The 20521-nt window shown below is 41.2% G+C and overlaps 2 protein-coding genes and 3 long non-coding RNA genes across 5 annotated transcripts; 1 reads left to right on the top strand and 4 right to left on the bottom strand.

The window, feature by feature from the left end:
* Positions 1-856: 856 nt before the first annotated feature.
* Positions 857-1455, bottom strand: LOC120903219. The gene is made up of 2 exons (XR_005739558.1): positions 1342-1455; positions 857-1279 (listed from the first exon to the last, which is right to left on the bottom strand). It is a non-coding gene; the product is annotated as an uncharacterized LOC120903219 (long non-coding RNA).
* A 2095-nt stretch (positions 1456-3550) lies between these two features.
* On the bottom strand, positions 3551-3924 carry LOC120903218. Its single transcript, XR_005739557.1, has 2 exons — positions 3819-3924; positions 3551-3756 (listed from the first exon to the last, which is right to left on the bottom strand). It is a non-coding gene; the product is annotated as an uncharacterized LOC120903218 (long non-coding RNA).
* A 179-nt stretch (positions 3925-4103) lies between these two features.
* On the top strand, positions 4104-4993 carry LOC120903220. The gene is made up of 2 exons (XR_005739559.1): positions 4104-4232; positions 4332-4993. It is a non-coding gene; the product is annotated as an uncharacterized LOC120903220 (long non-coding RNA).
* Positions 4994-8261: 3268 nt separating this feature from the next.
* On the bottom strand, positions 8262-9247 carry LOC120903802 (polycystic kidney disease protein 1-like 3). The gene is made up of 2 exons (XM_040313412.1): positions 9126-9247; positions 8262-9026 (listed from the first exon to the last, which is right to left on the bottom strand). Exons 1-2 carry the CDS (start codon positions 9163-9165, stop codon positions 8311-8313), a joined length of 756 nt encoding a protein of 251 aa, XP_040169346.1. The 5' UTR covers positions 9166-9247; the 3' UTR covers positions 8262-8310.
* Positions 9248-18025: 8778 nt separating this feature from the next.
* On the bottom strand, positions 18026-20193 carry LOC120900983 (putative mediator of RNA polymerase II transcription subunit 26). Its single transcript, XM_040308635.1, has 2 exons — positions 20061-20193; positions 18026-19947 (listed from the first exon to the last, which is right to left on the bottom strand). The coding sequence occupies exons 1-2, from the start codon at positions 20098-20100 to the stop codon at positions 18314-18316; spliced, it is 1674 nt and encodes a 557-aa protein (XP_040164569.1). The 5' UTR covers positions 20101-20193; the 3' UTR covers positions 18026-18313.
* Between the last annotated feature and the right edge of the window lie 328 nt (positions 20194-20521).

The following is a 20521-nucleotide window of genomic DNA, read 5'->3' on the forward strand; positions in this document are numbered from 1 at the left end:
TGCTGCGAATGCGAAAATGTAATAACGTCAAAAAAGACAGTGTTATGGTAGTGGTTCAACAAAATCATTCTTGCCCTCGTCCCAATGCGGCATTGGGCATTCAATTGTTCCATCGGTACATTGCTCCACTTGATACATTGCTTCACGCTTTACGATTTGGCTGGGAGCAGATGCTGTCTCATACATGAGGCACGCTGTAAAATATCATTAACGTTAGTTTAGTATATTGAGTATCGTACAGAGCCAACTTACTTGCTACGATGAGCACGATTAGTGCAAGAAGGTATAATTGTTTCATTTCGCACGTTTGATGTTTGGAAAATAGTTTAGCATACTAAACTGATCCCAAAGAGCGATGCTTATTATATACTGATTCATTTGCAATGTATTAATGAGAAATGATAACATGACCATGTTGTATTTGTACAAGCACACTGTTCCGCGAACTAGATGCAACCATAATTGTTACCATTTTATTTAATTTTTCTAGGAAAGATGGAACTAATCGTTCAATACTGGCATACAGTTTTTCTCGTGTAACATACAGTGTGTGCTGCAACAATGCTGTAGATTTTATTTAGAATGTAATCCAGGTACTATTTAACGTGTTTGCCTGGTTTGTTGTTATTCTTTGTATTTACAGGGCACATCAATTTAAACATTATATTTCACATTGATAAACAGTTGCATTCAATGGTACCGTTCAACAGAGAAACCTTTAAGGTAAAACTATGCCATGATATCCACAACGAGTATGTTGATGAAACCCCAATATGTTGATCAGTCGGATGCAAAAGTTGGTTTGATAGTTATATGGTCGTTATATTATACATAAAATACAAGAACACCTTGTCAATTTATTGCTTTTAACCCATGTATTTCATTAACTCTCTTCGCACATTCTATGCACATTATATTGTAATATATAACAATTTTAAGTTGTATTTCAGATATTTGTCATATAGGTGGATCAAGAAGAGTACATCGCAAGTTTTAATACAACTTTTAATTGCGCATACTGTATGTTAGCCTGATGTTTATTGAGGTTTGATGTTTTATTGGCATGGGTATGTATATATATATATTTTAAGAATATGAGTTTGCTCTACTTTTTATCCCATCCCAGCAAAACCCCAAGGACAAACCATGGTTCTATTAACAACGATACACATAACAGAGCTAGGAGCTCGCTTTACGACTTTACTTTTGCACCCTGTGAAGTCGCAAGGCGGTTCGCTGACCTCGTCGTTGTAGGTATTAGCAGCGTATGTGAAGCACACTGTAAAATATCATCAAAGTTAGTTGAGTATTTTGATTGTATTTTATACAGATCATACTTACTTGCTACGATGAGCAGAAGTACTGCAAGTTGGAATGATTGTTTCATTTCGTAAGTTGTCGACGTTCTGGCGTCTTTGGAAACAGTTTAGTGAGCTGCTGAAGGGTGAAGCGTATTATATACTGATGCATGGGCGATGAACTAACCCAGAACAAATAGCGACAACATGACCTGGATGTTCTTATTATTGTACAGCGTTAAGGGGTAACAATTTGTAACATGAATTGGTGTAGCTACTTACAAGTAGGTTAATATTCGTAGTGAATTATTCATTTTAACAAATTGAGCACACCTTATCATTTGAACATGCTAGGAGTTGCTGAATACTTGTATTTTGTTTATTCATTTTGAGAGTTTATATAAACTCTCTCAGCATGCTAATTCATTATCGCTTAATGTTCCGCCAGGTGTCAACGATGAAGCTAATACTTTTTAATCGATGTGTTTTTCAACTTCAATGGCTCTGAATTTTCAACTGTCTTAGATATTAGCGATCCACACCGTTTAAATTGTGCTCATCCTCCGCATAGTCGAGTGTAGGACGAAAGGATACAGCTGACCTCAATAGCTCGAGATCTTCCCACTTCAGTACAGCTTTCATAGTGTCGGTGGGTTAATTTTACACGCGATTTGTTTGAAGATTAAATGGTAGCGATTTGGTTATGGTAGCCACAAAGAGAATGTGGATTAAGCTTTGATAGGTTGATCATTTAGATGCAAGAGTTGGTTTGGTACAACAGTATAAAGTTTAGTAATGTGATTACCTTACTTTGAAAATACAAGTATACAACATCCTTTCGATTTGTTGCCTATGTTGGCATCTTTTAATGGTATTATTTAGCAATATCCAACATTTGAATAATGCCTTAGAGTTGTTTCTCCTTCAGCTTAATCAAGAATAGCTCATAGCTGTTTAAACAACTTTTAATTCCTCCGATGTGATACGTTGATGTTTTAGTGTAACAGATATACGCTTAGTACTAAGTTTATAAGTCAATTTATAAAATATTAATTAATTTATTTTCTCCTACCATTGTTCAAATAATCAGGGTAATCTTGAATTCGGGCAAAAATGTTTTTGAATTAACAACCATTTATCCCAACCCAAAGAAACCTGTAGTACAATACATCATTCCATGAATAAATCTACACGTATCGGGGGCAGCTTCACGCTTTACGGTATCGCTGGGAGCAGATACAGCCTCACTTATGAAGCATGCTGGAAAATATCATGAACGTAAATATATTATATTCATTATGATCGATGTAGAGCGAACTTACTTGCTACGATGAGCACGACGAGAAGAATGTGGAATAGTAGTTTCATTTCGCCCGTCTGATCTTTGAAAACAGTGTAGTTTGTTTCTGAACAGCGATTCTTATTTTATATTGATTCATGGTTGATTCACTGGTTCAAAATATAGCGACACCATACCTACGATAAATAGCGATTACATGACCTGGTTGTTCGTGTTCTAGTACAGTGTTTACCGAACAAGGTTGTAGCAACAAAAAAGTAGGTTAACATTCGTGTGGAAGTATTACCTTATCATTTGATGTTTTGTTATTAATTTAAGGGACATGGTATGGTGGGCTTGACTATATTCTGCCTATAATGCGCATGTATGCATTCGTCAACATCGAGAATATCCTGTGGTTTGTCTACTCATACGACTTAATAAAATGCCCGTAATGGGTTCAAGCCTCATGTGGCTTGACCATTCTTTCGTAGCAAGGAGTGACTAACGTGCTGCGAAGTACTAATAAGTGTCGAAATCCTATGGAAGCCGGCATGATCGTGTAGGTGGTTATGCCAAATAAAAGAAGACATCGGTCAACATACGACCGTGATCATTTGGAGGCCCGTATGGACAAGATTTTGAGGTTGGGAAAAACCCGTGATAAATAGAGATAGCAGAATGTAAACTAGGTAGCAGAGGAACGTACAAGCATTAAAAAATGTCAGTACGCCTCTGACCTGCCATCCGAAGCAATCCCAAAGTTATGTTTGTATATCAAAATAGACAACATTTCGTCACAATATAATGAGCAAAGATTTGTGCCATCCAGCCTATGCAAACTGCTCGAAAACAGCTTCGCCAAGCTTGGCACATAATTTTATAGTGAGTGGCAAAGGTGATTTCAACAGGAGTTTTCGAGCAGGTCCACCCCTAATGAGTGGTCAAAGAGAAGAATAGATAGTAGCGAACATTTCTGGAGAATTAATAAAAACTTTTATTGTTTTTTTTTTATCAAATCATGTTGTGATTGTTGCTATCGCGGATAGCAATGGAATTATCCTCCAGGAATCCAGCCAGTTGGACACATTAGCTTTCCCTCCCACATCACACATTGGCGCATTGCTTCACGCTTTACGACTTGACTGGGAGCAGTTACAGCCTCACATGTGAAGCATGCTGGAAAATATCATGAACGTGAGTTTAATTTATTGATTGTGTTTGATATAGAGCGAACTTACTTGCTACGATGAGCACGATGAGAAGAAGGTGGAATAGTAGTTTCATTTTGCCCGGCAGATCTTTGGACACAGTGTAATGTGATGCTGAAGAGTGGTGCCTTTTTATAGTGATTTTGTGATGTATTAATGCGAAACGAATAGCGGCAACATGCCTTGTTCTAGTACAGTGTTAATCGAACAAGGCGCAACATGACCTAGTGTAGCAATAAGCAAGTATGTTAACATTCGTGGTGAATTATTACCTTATCAAATAAAACTTGTTTTTATGAAGTTGATTAGTGTATGGTTAAAGTAGTATAGTATGGTTATTTGTTAGATTTGCAAACTGCTTGCATGTAGTTTATCAATCGAATGCATAGTTGATTCTATAGTCAAACTTGAGCTTGGATTGTAATTAAGATGCTTTTGAATATGGTATTCTTGTTTGTTTTATTTTTATTTACATTATCATTGCATATGAACTTGAGCAACTCTCTCTGAATGTAAAATCTTTATCGCTCAATGCTTTTCCAGGTACCAACAATGCAGCGAAGAGTTAGAGATGATGTACTTTTATTCGTCAATGACTCCACATTCACTTTTCCCCTCGATCATTATGTTTAACATAGCTTAAAAGGTTTCCATCGTCCGCATGGTCGAATGTAGAACAATCTAACGCCAATAGCACATGCTCTTCCCATTTTCGAATTTCGACGTTCTGTAAGATAGTGGATGTGGTGATTCAGAAAGTTGCAAAACGATGTAGTAAATGAATTCACACAAACTTACCAGCAACGGTCACTTATAGCAAGATAGGGTAGAGTAGAGCTTTATCAGCAGAATTTATGAGGAGAATGGACTTGAATCGGCTGAAGATAAAACGATATCCACAAACAGTATGTGGAGTAGACCCTAATTAGTTGTCCCGCTTGATGCAAGAGTTGGTTTGGTAGAAAAGCTGATGCGTCTGTTCCTATCGTTTTAAAACACATAAACAGATTATTAAATAAATAACTAAACAAAACTTCGGGAATTATTCTTGTTTGATTATAAGGTATGTATTTCTTTAGTTTGGTTTGCACATGCTTTGTGTATTACATTGCAGAGTTAAACAGAGTCGAGGCATTTTGTAGTTGATATCTCTCTCGTCTCTCCTTCAACTGTGCTTAGGATAATTCATAGCTTCAGCAGCTTCACGAATGCTTCTCAAAATTCCAGGGGGACGCTTGGTTAAGAATGTATCTGCATCAACCATCGAATACGATACTATGGAGAAGCAAGATGAAAAGGAACGAGTGTTAGAATTGCTGTCATATGTAGCACAACAAATGTTGGAGAAACAGGACTCTTACCAGCCAGAATTAGCACAACGAGTGCGATGTAGAATAGTTGCTTCATCATAGCCATGATTGCGCCTCAACACACAAATTGGTATTAAGTATATCTTAGATGTTTGCTCTATTTTATACCATTGCTTGCTGTTCCGTGGAGTTGTAAACATAAATCGTATCGAATCAAGAAATGGTTTTTGGTTCTGGCTAAATGGACAAGGATGTCTTTCATGAGGGGTAATACAACATTAATTTTTACCTTTTGTGTGTTAGTTTCACGTTCAATGTATAATCGGTATAATTGTATTCGTAAGTTGTTATTCACATTATTATTCATCAGTTTCTAAGAGCAGTCTATAATTATAGCCGCAACAATGGATTCACGAGACACATTCCTTAGTATTTGTTCACATTATGATAAATGAAATCTACAAAAAAATCCATTAGAGCAAAAACTGTATTCGTGAGATGCAGCAAAAAGTTAAAATACATGAGTTCAATATTTTTGTACACTAATGATGATGCTTTTATCTTTTTTTTTATGTAGGGTGAAAAACGATGTGTAAAGTGAAGCAAAAACAACCTTCCAGCAACGATCACTAATAGCAAAACTGAGCTGTGTAAACTTTCATAGCGTTGTTTGCGGGATTTCAGACGCGATTTGTTGCGAGGTAAAAGCAAGTATTGATAAAACTTTATCTTCACAGAGTATCAGAGCTTGATCCAAATGTTAAAATAGTAGAAAAGTTGGTACGTTTTTTGTTATGAATTGAAAATACAGGTATCGAAAATTAAATAAATAAATGAACAAAACTTCACGAATTGAGCGTTTTTGGTTTTAATGCATGTATTTTTCAAGTAATGTTTGCATACTCTTCATGTATATCATTGCAATGTTAAATCGTTTCGAGATGTCAAGAAGTTCAGGTATCTCTCATTGCTTATTCAGTTGTGTTTAGGGTAGTCCATAGCTTCAGCAGCTTCACGAATGCGCCTCAAAATTCTAGGTGGATACGTCGTGTAGGGTTGAGCTGCCTCAACCATCGAAAACGATACTATGGAGAAGTGAAATGGTAAAGGAATGAGCGTTAAAATTTGTGTCAATTGTAGAAGAAAAAATGCCAGAGAAACAGGAGCCTTACCTGCCACAATTAGCACAACGAGTGCAACGAATAATAGTTGTTTCATCATAGCCATGACTTCGTCTCAACACACAAATTGGAATGAAAGAAAGCGGAAATGTTTGCTCTATTTTATACCATTGCTTGCTGTGAGGTGGAGTTGCAAACATGGCTGTTAGCAGTCATGTTTTGCTGTGTATCGAATGTAAAAGCTGTTCTCAATGCTTGTTGCTGGCTAAATTGACAAGGACGTGGATGTTATTTGATCATACACCTTCGGGCAAGTACAACAATCTTTTGCATTTGTTTGTGTTAGTTAGATGTTTAATGTATAGTCTGTATAGTTTTATTTGTAAGCTGTTATTCACTTCATTATTGACTAGTTTGTTAGAGTATTCTATAATTAGAGCCGCAATACTTGATTGGAATAATGAGTCATATTCTTCTCTATTAGGTTCCCTTATGATACCTAAACTCTACACAAAATGAATAAATTACAGCTAATATACGTGAGATGCAGCAAAAAGTAAATATTCAGGAATTTCATGAAGGCTTTGATTGGATAATTTTGACTTACTTAGTCTTCAAAGATTATAGATGAGTCGTACACCCTACATCAGTGCTCATGCACATACTGGCACAGAACTGCTTATGAGCTGTATGTGACGTTTTGCTGCCTATATCGAGACAGTCATTTAGACAAACATGTCATTAGACATGTTTTGCAAATCATTATACGTTGTTTTTTTTCTATTTAGTTTGTAATTGGAACATTACTTAAAGATGCTATTTAGATAGATTCTGACTCTTAATTGAGCTTAGATGCCCAACTACTGTCATGGGAAGGTTCAACTACTGTCATACTGGTAAAGGATAATAAATTGTAGCATATCTGCTATACAGAACATATTGTAATACACACTATCAGCCATAGACACATAGTAACACACTTTGGAAAGCCAAGTCACACCATTGTAACACATTCATTATAACACATTCAGTAAATCAGATCATACCATACACACCCGGAAGAGCTCAGGCCACACCGTTCATATAAAAACAATTGTGACACATTTAACAGAACCAACCGAAACGTACAACATAAGCAGGAACAGTTTATGCTTTATAACCCAAAGCAGGAACGGTATATGCATTAAACCCAAAACAGGAACTTAGTGACAAGAACCACCGTTCTTGTCAACAAAAGACAAACGTAACTAGCTTAGTGAAAACAATAACTTTCCAACATACAACCCGGAACCAAATGTGAGAAACCCTTAACTTCATTTGAGTATAAATAAAACCAACTCCGATCATGGCAGGTCAGATTCGTTCGGACTGTCAGGATAGGACTATGCCCATCCTACATCTATCGAGTTCTCATTTAAAGAGTTTAGATATGTCCCCCTGCCCAAGGTAAGGCCTCTAAACTCCAACGTTTCCAGTAAGGGAAACCTCCTAAAGGTTTCTATGATCGCCTGGACGATCAAGTGTCGAACGTCCGCTTCGAAGCAGTATCCACCTCAGTTCTACTTAATTCGGCAAACGATGACGAAGGCCACCCTGACCAACGCGAGTTCAAAGTTACTACATGGCAACCGTCCCAAAATCGAACATACCGGGACTATCTCAAAACATACCACATGACGACCGTAACAGTCATCAAATATTTTACAAAATTATTTGGAGAAAAAATGAAATTATGTTTCACCTTTTCCCCAAGTAGCTATTCATCGATTGGAATGAACTGAATTCTGTGATATGAGTTAAATTGAGAAACAATGCAAGATAATTAAGGATTATTATCATCATTCATGTGTGATAGATCATAACCAGGCAAATCAGATCTATCACATACATCACATTAAATCTTCAATGAATCGGAATAAACTGTAGAATATTTGATGTTAATTTTTCTTACAATTTTATTGGAAAGCATTTCATTGCTAGGTGCACGATTGATAAGTCCTCTAAAGTTGTGATTGCCATACTCTTCTATGTAACTGTTAAAATAGGTTGAATATACTGTCGTTCAAGTCGTTTTATTTCACCCAGTGTTATCTAGCCCTTCGTTTGCTGCTGGACTTGTGTATCTTTAGTTTCAGGTTCACCTTTTACCTGTTGCGTTTTTGTCTCAGGGGATCCTTTAACCTGAGGATGCCCTGAGCCTTGGGGAGGCTCTTTCACATCAGCACGCTTCGACCCTGGGTGAGTTTTAGTTTCTGCCGATCCTTGTGACGTTTTGGTTTGGGGGGGTTCTTTCACATCAGTACGCTTTGATCCTGCGTGAGTTTTAGTTTGTGACGTTCCTTGGGGCGTTTTGGTTTGGGGAGGCTCTTTAACATCAGCACGCTTCGGTCCTGGGTGTGGTTTCGTTTCTGAAGATCCTTGAGGTGTTTTGGTTTGAGAAGGTTCCTTGACATCGGCTCGCTTGGGTCCATGGTGTGTTTTCGTTTCTGAAGATCCTTGAGATGTTTTAGTCTGTGGAGACTGTTTCACTTGGGCACTTTTGGGTCCATGGTTGAGACCCTCAGACTGTTTAGTTTGCTGAGATTGCTGCAACTTTTCAGGTTTCGAATCCTTATGCTGTTTCGTTTCCTGTCCCCCCTTGATATTTGTCTCGGGTGGTCCGTGCGGTCGCTGAGGCTGTTGTCCTTGTGTTTGCTGTGGCGGGGCTTCTTCCTTCAGTTGTTGGGATGGAAGTTCCCTAATTTCTTGGGTTTGTTGTTGTTGTTGTTGTTGTGAATCTTGACGTTTTACCAAAAGCCCTGCGTTAGCTGTTATTGAATTAGAAGGGATAAAGTTTATTAGATATTAGTTTTTTCCCGAAGAATGTGCAGTGTGGAGATGTGCTTTGTTAGTAAGAATGTAAGTACCTATTGAAGCTATGCAAAGCAATACTATTACTCGCTTCATAGTTGCCAGTTTTCTAGTCCAGATCCTTCAAAAAACCCTGTACGCTGTGCACTGTAGCTTGCTAAAATCGCCACATTTATAGCAGAACAAGAATATTAAATGACTAAAATCGATTGTAGGTGGGAACTAATTGTCCAATTAACTTCTATGTTATACACGAACGTGTAATTAAGGTACAATTGCCAATTTCTTTGATAGTGAAAACTTGTATAAAACAGTCGTGTAGAGCAGTAATGAATTGGACTCATTAATATGGCGTAAACGATAACATGAATCTGAATTAAAAGGATTATCAATGACTAATCAAATTTCATGCAAACGTAGTTTCTCATTACTACTGTAGTACTGTTGTTTTCAAGTGTTGTTGTTATAATTGTGTTAAATTAGAGATGTTGTTTTTTAATCTTTTATTTTTAGTACTTATACATCATGTAACGATATAAGAAACGTATAAGAAAGCTACAAACTAGCAAGCATAGTCAGGAATAACATTATCTTTGAACATGAAGCTCACTCACAATGTCTAATATTATTTGGTTTGTGGCAAGCCCGATGATGCACTCTAAAACCATGAGCATGCAGTTTTAAAAGCATGCCAAAAGTATGGAGTGCACATGCATTTCGAATGTACAACAAATATGATGAATCGTTTTGAGACGGCCAGGAATCAAACACATTTGTAGGGGAAACGTTTAGGTAGATATACGATATTGCGTCCGTCCTTTTGACTGATTTTGGTGGATAATGGATTGGTCAATAACAGCGTATAGTCCAAGAACGTGGTTTAACGTTTGGTAAACGGTCTAATGATTTAGTGAAAAGTTCTGGTTTAATTTAATCCTAACAAAGAGTTTAGCAAAGAAACCATCCAAATAGCCTAATTTGCTTGAGCAGCTATTTTTGGCAGCGCTGCTTGAATTCGCCTTTTGCAGTAGTTAAAATATCGTGTAAGCAGCTTTCTTATGGCACGGTGCCGGGGAATATTTTTCTTTACGATTTATTTTCAATCAAGGCAACATCAATGTAATAAACAACACGAGTTGTTTTTTTTGTATGTGCATGTTTTTTTTAACTCTAAATGCTCTTTAATTTCACATAATTTCACATAGTTTAATAAACCATTCACATCAACCACAATCATTTCGCTCAATATTTTTTCTTCAATTAACTTATCTAACGTTTGCAGTAGCTATGAGATGATTGACGGTACCAGTCTTTGACACTTTGACAATAGCCACCTTTAAGTACTGATCATGCATTAAAAAGCTATTAAGCTCCACCAAGTTTGGCACACCTTCTTGACAAGCCTTCAAGTTCCATCGTGAACCATACACATAATGCTAACAAGCTGCAATGTTCCAGAGAGTGGTTGTTTAAAAGCTCCATAGTGCCGCAAAGCACCGTCTTATCTCTTAATTAGCCATAAAGAACGACATCGGAACGATTTTTCGTTAGACAGCCTCAAATCAGCTTTATAGTTCGAGCTGTCTATTTGGGTATGCTCTTTGCAACTTTCAAAATTAAATTTTACTTTAGGGGAAGGTAGGTAAAGACGGACACTGCGGGTAAGATGGACACTTCTCATAAATACATGAAAAAGGTAATTTTCGAGTAATTCAAATATGTAGAATCCAAACTGAAGGTAAAACAACACATTTGAGAACATTTTTGGCATAATATATATAAAATTGGTTAAATCCACGAACAAAACAAATTTTCAATCATGTGCACCCTTGTGGATCTAATTTGACTACTGCCGATCTTAAGCTCTACAACTTGTATTGTTTATATTTCCGGGAGTTTTATTTCATGAATAGGTTGTCGTGATCATTAATGAAAAAACTGGCGAAAGAACTAGAATGGAAGCAATACAAAATATTGTTTTCTGCTGGTTTAAACATCCTGACACCAAAGCGGGAAAGACGGACACTTTGTTGTAGGGAAAGATGGACACCGAATTTATTGATTTTTTACATCTTATATCAATTGGTGATGAATATATTTCTTCAAATACCTTAAATAAGGGTATTCCGATGCTATAAATCAATCAGTAACTAGAAAAAGTAATAAATAAGCGAGAAATGAAACACCAGTCAAAATAGCAGTCATGCGTTTTGCTATTACTCGCTCGACGCTGATGAGACGCTTCACGAAATCCAATATCTTCTCACGACTTGGACAACTTTAAGCAATAAAAAGATGAGGCATTTATACGACATTGTTCAGGAATGGATGAGAAATTCTATGGGATTACAAAAATCAAATGTTGAATTTTACCATGGTGGAAAATGGATTAAACTATTAACAAGTTCCTCATAAATACTGAGGTCGTGGACTTTTTGCGGAGTAATTTCCTAAAAGGAAGTTCTAGACTGTTGTTCTGTAAGCTGGAGCAACGTTAGCTGCGCGATATGTCAATAATGCTTTAGATGCTGCATTCTACGATATATTACAAGCGCCGTTTACAATTCCTAAACTCATGGCTGAATGAATCGAATGAAGGCCAAGAATTGGTTTATAAACGTACCAAGACGTGGAAAGCGATAGAATTTGTTAAAATACTGTAAAACTCTTCACTTTCTAACCTTTTCTACAGGTGTCCATCTTACCCTTCATGGTGTCCATCTTTCCCATATCAGGTGTCCGTCTTACCCGAACATTTCAAAACTGCACGAAAAAAACATGTTTTTCATTCATGAAAAAAACGCAAAAATCGATGGAAACTTAAAAGTTTTAACACATTTTCTGATAAAACATGAGTGTAAGATAATGTATGCACATTTTCATGGTCGTTGCACTTAATAATCCCTAGATTTTTACCATTTCCCTTAACGTGTCCGTCTTTACCTACCTTCCCCTATATATGTTACTCTGTGTATTTCTCTCATTAATCTCTTATTTTTACGTCAGGAAACTTATTATCATATTTTCAAGCCAATGTGGATGCAGATAGTTATTGCACGTATCGTTTAAAAGAAATAAAAAATTTTCAACATCGCCTTTCCCTTCAGCCCCAAAATAAATCTTAATCCGTCAGTGGGGCCCTTCACGATTCTAGTAAGTTTTTTGAATGGAGTTTGACAGTTGGAGGCTGAAATCATGTTGATCATTCTAGGGTTGGACGTTGCGGTATTTTTTACATTTAATTTTATTTTAACCAATAACTTAAAAACTAAGCGGATTGCGCGCGCGTCCGATCGCTGCCGTTGCCGTTCGTGGAAGAAGGTTCCCGCTGTTCGGGCGATCACCTTTCTGCTGTTGCCCTCTCACGCACATCAACCAACGCGTTGATGGCCGCCAAATTATGGCACTCTAATTATAGCATTATCATATCTTATTGTGCAATTCGCTAATTATTACATTCGCTTATTATAGGATAGCAGCTGCCGCAGCTCCTAACTCTTGTGTATAAACACATTTGTATATTTGTATATTTGTCTATTTATTGAATGATCGACGGACCTCAAAAGCCCTCTCGATATATGTAAGGGTACAATAGGAATAAAACATAAATAGTCACACGCTTTACAATAACACAATAATAACAACAATAACAATTACAACCATGCTAAAGATTCTGGCGAGAGGCGCGAAGTAAATTAATGCGACTCAACACATTTGCCATCGTCATGCCGGGCTCATACGCATCAGATTCCGCGTTCAGAGCAAGACATATACGCAAAAACGGGTCTCGGGAGACGAAGGCAGTCCTTGTCTCTGGGATAGCCAGCATCGCCCGAGGGCGGAGAGTTCTTGCAGGCACGTACAGCTGTATCGACGAGAGCAAAACTGGACAATCGATGCTACCATTGAGAAGCCCAACGATAAAAGCTAGCCTAGCATTTCGTATTCGGTCGTCGAGTTGGGGTAACCCGAGCAACAAACACCTTGTTGTGTAGTCGTTGTTGCTGCCCCACGAACGGAGCGCGAAACGGGTAGCCCTACGCTGGATGGAATCCAAGCGCGCAACCCCCCGAGCAGAGGAGGGCCACCACACAACGCTGCCATACTCCAGCACTGATCGAATAAGAGCACAATAAAGAGTTTTGGTGCAGATTGGGTCAGAGAGCTCGCGAGTCATGTTAACGACTAAACCTAACAATTGACTGCATCTTGTCACAACGTGATCAAGGTGTTGCTCAAACGTGAGTCTCGCGTCGACGAAAACACCCAAGTCCTTGACACAATCTCTGCAAAGTTTGCCCGTTTAGCGTGTAGTCGAAATGCACTGGAGAGCGCGAACGGCTGATGGTGATGGTAACACACTTATCAACACAAATGGTTAAGGAGTTTCGCGTGTACCAGTTATCGAATTCTTCTAGTGAAGCCTGGAGTATGCGATGGTCGTCTGGTCCATGGATTAGCCGAAAGATTTTGGTGTCGTCCGCATAGAGCAGGTGATCTGCAGGAAGGATCGTGGAGACATCATTTATATAAAGGACAAATAGTAAAGGTCCCAGATTGCTGCCTTGAGGGACGCCAGAAGAAGCATGGAGGGATCTAGATAAATGGGGCCCCATCCTAACGGAATAAGTGCGGCCCATTAGGTATGATCTCAGCCAAGCAACTAGGGGATCTGGGAGGCCAAGTCTGTTGAGTTTTGCTAGTAATATGACGTGAGATATCCTATCGAAGGCGGCTTTTAAATCGGTGTAAATGACATCTACTTGAAGGCGAGCATCAATGGATTTACGGCAGCTGCTGACGAATTGCATAAGGTTTGTGGTTGTTGATCTGTTAGGGACAAATCCGTGCTGATTCGGGCTGATGTAATTGACGGCATGAGGAGGGGGGGGGGTTGGCAAATGGTTCTCCAGCCACGGGGCCCCAACGACCATCTTTCCGGCGGCCCTTGTCGCTAATACTCTGTCCACTTGTAAACATACGGCATACTACAGACTAGAGATTTTCACCCACCACCTAGACCGCCTACCGTTAGATCCGCCGCTGGTTTATGACGGTGTTTTCCCCCTGCCTGCAGCGTATGCATTGGGCAGGAGATAGTGTTACAGTATGCAAGTTGCCCGCTGGATAGGAGCGGTCCCACGGCACCGCCATCATTCCTGGCATCTGCATGCCCGTCGTGGGTTACCGCGTATCAACCGTCCGCCGTAGCAAGAGCTGACTATCTGGCTACGTGGTACTCAAGTCCTGAAAAGGCCGGCATGATCGCGTAGGCTATTACGCCAATAATAATAATAATAAGAAGTAGAACTTAGCATAGCAGTCGACACCCGGGGAAGGTTTTTGTCTTGACTTTTTTGCTGTAGGATTTACCGCTGTGGCGCGACAAATCAACGGAATGAACTCAAGCAAAGCGCATGAACCTACCGAGCCGAACCCATTCCAAGGCAGTACCGGTCGCTCGGCGTCATGATACCGACTCCAAGCCAACAAGCCGCTAGATTCTGGACGGACAGGTGCAGCACCATATGCGCACCGTAATAAACAAATCCTGAATCCTCTTTTGTATCAATTCAATTCAAATTTTGTTTCCACTTGCGTCCGCTAGCTGAATTGGAAAGAAATGTGGTACATATCACATGCACGTTTGCTTCGATCGTGTGTCTTTTTAATACCCCCAACAGCAGAGCCGGTCGCAAAGATGGTGGTGCCAATTTAATGGTTGTGTTGTTTCTCAGGTAGCGAGATCGAAAATGCGTGGTATTTTGTAGCCGCAGTGGATGAAAATGTACGCATCAGAATCAAACAGTTTTGGGGTTTCCACACGCACGCACACACGCAAACACACACACGCACGCACACATGCATGTACGCGCGCACGAGAGCACGCACCCACGAAAGCGCGCACGCGACAACGCACCTACGAACGCGCGCACGCGAGAACGCATTAGTGATGGGTAAAGTTGGCAAAAATGCGAAGACGACTCCGATCCGACTCCGATAAATTTGGAATCGACTCCGAATGGTAGGTCCGCGCTGCAATATCCGGAGTCGTTCGGAGTCGTCCGATTCGGAGTCATCCGGAGTCATCCGGAGTCGTTCGGAGTCGTTCGGAGTAGTTCGGAGTCATTCGGAGTCGTCCGGAGTCGTCCGGAGTCGCCAGAAGTCGGAGTCGTCCGGAGTCTTTCGGAGTCGTTCGGAGTCGTTCGGAGTCGCCCGGAGTCGGAGTCATCCGGAGTCATCCGGAGTCGTTCGGAGTCGTTCGGAGTCGTTCGGAGTCATTCGGAGTCATTCGGAGTCGTCCGGAGTCGTCCGGAGTCGCCAGAAGACGGAGTCTTCCGGAGTCTTTCGGAGTCGTTCGGAGTCGTTCGGAGTCGTATGGAGTCGTCGGAGTCGTTCGGAGTCTTCCGGAGTCGCCCGGAGTCGGAGTCGTCCGGAGTCGTTCGGAGTCGTTCGGAATCATTTGGAGTCATTCGGAGTCACCCGGGGTCGTCCGGAGTCACCCGGGGTCGGAGTCGTCCGGAGTCTTTCGGAGTCGTTCGGAGTCGTTCGGAGTCGTCGGAGTCGTCCGGAGTCGTTCGGAGTCGGAGTCGTTCGGAGTCGTTCGGAGTCGTTCGGAGTCGTCGACTCCGGACGACTCCGAACGACTCCGACTCCGGGCGGATCTAGTGGTTCCATTTTGCCGGAGTCGGAATCGAACTAACAATAGTCGGAGTCGGATCGGAGTCGTTGGTGCGCTCCATACATCACATCACTAGAACGCAACTACGAACCCACGCACACGCACGAGCGAGCACGGCTACCTTATCGGTAGATATAAATATATTTTTAAATTTAAAATATATATTTTTTAGCCACTATACATTGTGCTACATGATGCTTAGAAAGTCATGTCAAACATGTTCAAATAAAAAAAAATATTTGATTAGTGTTAGACGTTCTCCTACACTTGTTTTAAATAGGCTTCTTCATTGGCAGGGGCATCGAATGGTCTCATCAGCAGCAGCACGAAATAAAATAAACTATCAATACACCGCAGTTCACCTCAAAGAACCTGTCGCGACGGACGAAGCTGGGACTATATAGTACCTATATAGTACCAGTGCTCACATACGCCTCTGAGACATGGACACTGTCCAAATCTGACGAAACCCTCTTAGCCGCGTTCGAGAGGAAGATGCTCAGAAGGATACTTGGCCCCGTATGTGTGGAAGGACAATGGAGGAGCCGCTATAATGACGAGCTATACGAGATGTACGGCGACCTCACTGTCGTACAGCGTATAAAGCTCGCCAGGCTTCGGTGGGCTGGCCATGTTATACGCATGGAAACGGACGACCCAGCCCGTAAAGTCTTTTTAGGCCGCCCACAAGGACAGAGGAGGCGTGGTAGGCCCAAATTGAGGTGGCAAGATGGCGTGGAGGCGTCCGCCATTAAGGCCGGGATAACGGACTGGCAGACGAAGGCGCGAGACCGTGAGCGGTTTCGGACACTCCTGAGGCAGGCCAAGACCGCAAAGCGGTTGTAGCGCCGGATAAGTAAGTAAGTAATCAATACACCGATAACACTTTAAATCCCAATCCAGCTTCTCCCGCGTCGTCTCAAGGTCACACACAAATTAATAAATGCTAACACCCACCAATAACAATACACAACCGCAATGCACATATGAGTATCAACGCATACACCGCAACAGCCAATCAGCTGGCGGCGGAAGGCACGGGGATTTTTAGTACAACATAACCGGTTCTTTTATTGTTATCTTGAAGCTTGAAGAAGGATTTTATTGATGCGTTCTTCACCCACGATTGATCGTACAATTTGGAGTGCAAGAACGCTACGTCTCGTGGAACGTTATCTTAGCACTTAACCCATCCAGCGATGTCCTCGGCGTTCAGGCGCGTTCTCGAGGCACCATGGAAGCCAATTCATGTCATCGCAATCGTGATGCCTTCTGCGAGGGTGCTCCCAGCCATGCTAAAATTACCAATCAGATAGGTTAATGTATGTTATGTGTCTGGGTTTCTTTCACAAACATAAGCGTTCGCGTAGATCTATCGATCTATGGGCACGGCATTGGGGGAACTGTTCATGTACGTCAATTTCTTCTAAATCGTTGATTAATTCGAAATTGATTTTACGCACACAAAACGAATCGGACTAGAGTTGAACAAAGCTCTATGTCTGTGCATTTTGTATCGGAATATCGAAATGCACGCTTACTTGCTAGGCTTGTACGTACCATTCTTGACAAGCGATTTCCTTCCAGATACTGCATCATCTTTGCCATATGATGCTGCTGCTTCATATGGTGAGATTGCCTGCCATGCCGATTATGACCTTCCACAGAGGGCGAAAATAGACAAACAATTGCTGTGGCAGAAATTGAACCAACGACCATGAGATTGAACGATATAGTATTCGTATAAAATGTTATGAAATAATCTTTGTGATAAAAAAAGCTTACCAATTGAAATCAATAGTACTGCGACGTATTTCATGTTGGCGCGACACTGTTGTGATTAGCAGGACAAACACCAACAGTGATATAGAAATGGTTGGATGGCTCGAACTTTTATAGCTCACTACATGTTCTACGAAAGTCTATCGTCTGTTTGAATGCTTATCACTTAAAAGTCTGTGTCCAATGAGTGCCAAATTGGTTGGACTTGGGTAGCGCTGTGTCTCTAATTCAAATTGCTCGCTTTGATTGATGTAAATATACAGTACCACGTACTACGAGCGCAGCTGAAATAGTCGAGTCATGTATTTCAAGCTTAGTTGCTAGAAAGTAGAATTTAAATATGTTAAGGTTTAACTCTTAACATCTCTGCATCAATCAACACTCCCAACGCAAACAAAATGAATGTTACCAGGCTTGAAGCTTAACTGATATCGTTTGTTTACAAAGTTTTCTCCAAAATTTCTTTCATGCCTTTAAAAGAAAACACTCTGCTTAGTTGTAGTATCTTCTGTATAGAAACAATATATTGAAGCGTAGAAAAAGTGTCTGCAAAATTTAGAATTTGTTGCTACCATGAGCGGTCAGATATTGTTAAAAGATTTCTTCGTCACCATCGTAACCTTGAATGTAAAGTAACCAACAAAAAAAGGAAAAGAACTCATCAATGAGCTTGAACCGTTAGTGCTTGTTGTTCCAAGTGCTAGTAGCCCTTTTTACTACCATGTTGTAGCTGTCCAAGAAATCGTTTTCGTTTCACTGCGGAAGCACTCCTAAAACTTCTTAACCTTCGACGACCAGCACAGGAACGAAAACCTGGGGTTCCTGGGGAATCTCCTCCATTGGGGGTTCAAGATGTTGAACATCATTGGGCTCCTGTTGAGATTCTCGCGCCTGCTCTATCTGCAGCTGCACCCGCTCTTGCATTAGTTTGGTCAGCTGCAACTGCATTAGCATTTCCCGTCCAATCTGTTTTGCCTGCTCCGTGAAATAGTCTTCCTGTTCTGATGCACTCGGAGGCAGTAGCTGTTGGGTTTGTTGTTGTTGCTGTTCAATCTGCTGCTGCAGTTGTTCCTGTTGATGCTGCATCAAAGTCTCTAGCTGATTTTGCAATAGCATTTCACGCCCAATCTGTCTCTCCTGCTCTGAAATATGATGTTTCAGTTTCGCCAGGCTGTCGGGATGGTTCTCGTAGTATGGGTGTTGCTTCTGTTCAATATGCTGCTGCAGTTGATTCTTTTGGCGCTGGATCAATTCTTGCAGGTCCTGCACCATTAGCATTCCCCGTTGAATCTGCTGCTCCAGCTGCTTTATGCTATGCTCCTGGGATGGGCTTGGAGGATCCTGATGCTGAGCCTGGAATCTTCGAATGTTTCGCTGAAGGCGCTGCTTTTGCAGTTCCATCACTTTATCGAGCTTGAGTGCAAACAGCATTTCCCGGCCGATAATCTTCTCGTACATCTTGATCTGTCCAGGTGTCTGGGATGGGTTTTCCATCTGTTGCGCTAGTTGCTGCTTTTGGTGCTCTATCACTTTTGCAAGCTGCATCTGCACTTCCATTTCGCGTCCAATTTGCTGCTCCTGCTCCTTGATCCTTTGCTGCTGCTCGGCTGGGCTTGACGGAAGCTGGTGGTTCTGTGGGTCTCGGTGCTCATTAAGCTGCTGCTGCAGCAGTATCTTTCGATGCTGCATCATGTTGTCTATCTGCTTCAGCAGTAGCATTTCCCTCCCGATCTGCTTCTCCTGTTCTGTCATATTATCCTGTAGGGGAAATTGGCTATCAGGATGTTCCTCCTCGGGTGAGCTTTGACGATGTTGGGGAATATGTTTCTGGGGAGGAATTTGCAGTTGTTTTTGCTGGCTTGGAAGTGGGTGAAGCTGCGGGATTTGCTGATCGTGGGGAGGGATTTGCGGTTGTTTTTGCTGGTGGCTTGGAAGTGGGTGAAGCTGCGGGATTTGCTGATCGTGGGGAGGGATTTGCGGTTGTTTTTGCTGGTGGCTTGGAAGTGGGTGAAGCTGCGGGATTTGCTGATCGTGGGGAGGGATTTGCGGTTGTTTTTGCTGGTGGTTTGGAAGTGGGTGAAGCTGCGGGATATGCTGCTGGTGATCGTGGAGAGGGATTTGCGGTTGTTTTTGCTGGTGGCTTGGAAGTGGATGAAGCTGCGGGATTTGCTGCTGGTGATCGTGGTGAGGGATTTGCGGGATATGCGGCTGGTGATCCTGAGGAGGGACTTTTTGTTGATGCTGGGGGCTTTGAAGTGGATAAATCTGCGGGGTATGCTGCTGGTGACCCTGGGGAGGAACTTGATGGGACTGCTGATGTTGGGGGACTTGGTGGTCATGATCATGGTGAGGGATTTTCGGAATACCGAACTGCTGGTCGACACCACCATAAAACGGAACGACTGCACCGTTTGCTGTATAGATAATTGTTAACAAGTGGAAGGGTAAGATAGAAGAAAAAAGAGACACCTCAGTCAAAAACAGAATCGGTAATTTCTGCTCATTTAGGTCAATGAGTCAAACTTACCAAATGCCACCAGGCAGAGCAGAGCTACCGAAGCCTTCATGTCTACGGTTGAATCAGTGATACAAACAAACCAGAAGACTATGCGGCTATGGGTAATCGAGGCCACTTTTTATAGTAGTCGGTGTGCGTCGCTCCGTGGGCAAATTTCTTACGGTACATGTACTGTGGGAATGTGATGTCGATCATGTTGTAAAATTTGTCTTGCGTTCTTGTAGAAAACGCTGTTTATCGAATGTACACCACTAGGAGTGCTTCTTGCACCACGCAATCAGGCAAAACCACATTAAAAACACGTCGGTGTGCATGTTTTCGAACGTGTAGCGTTCATGCTAAATTTTTTATTGTATGTTACATTGAATGAAACATGCAATGGAAACATGCAATGGAAACATTCAAATTACTGCTAGAAAAAGGAAAAATTCGAATGCGTTTGTAGCCATAGTGGAAAGTATATATAAAGA

The sequence above is a fragment of the Anopheles arabiensis genome, chromosome 3 (genome assembly GCF_016920715.1).
Source record: "Anopheles arabiensis isolate DONGOLA chromosome 3, AaraD3, whole genome shotgun sequence".
Taxonomy (NCBI): Eukaryota; Metazoa; Arthropoda; class Insecta; order Diptera; family Culicidae; genus Anopheles; species Anopheles arabiensis.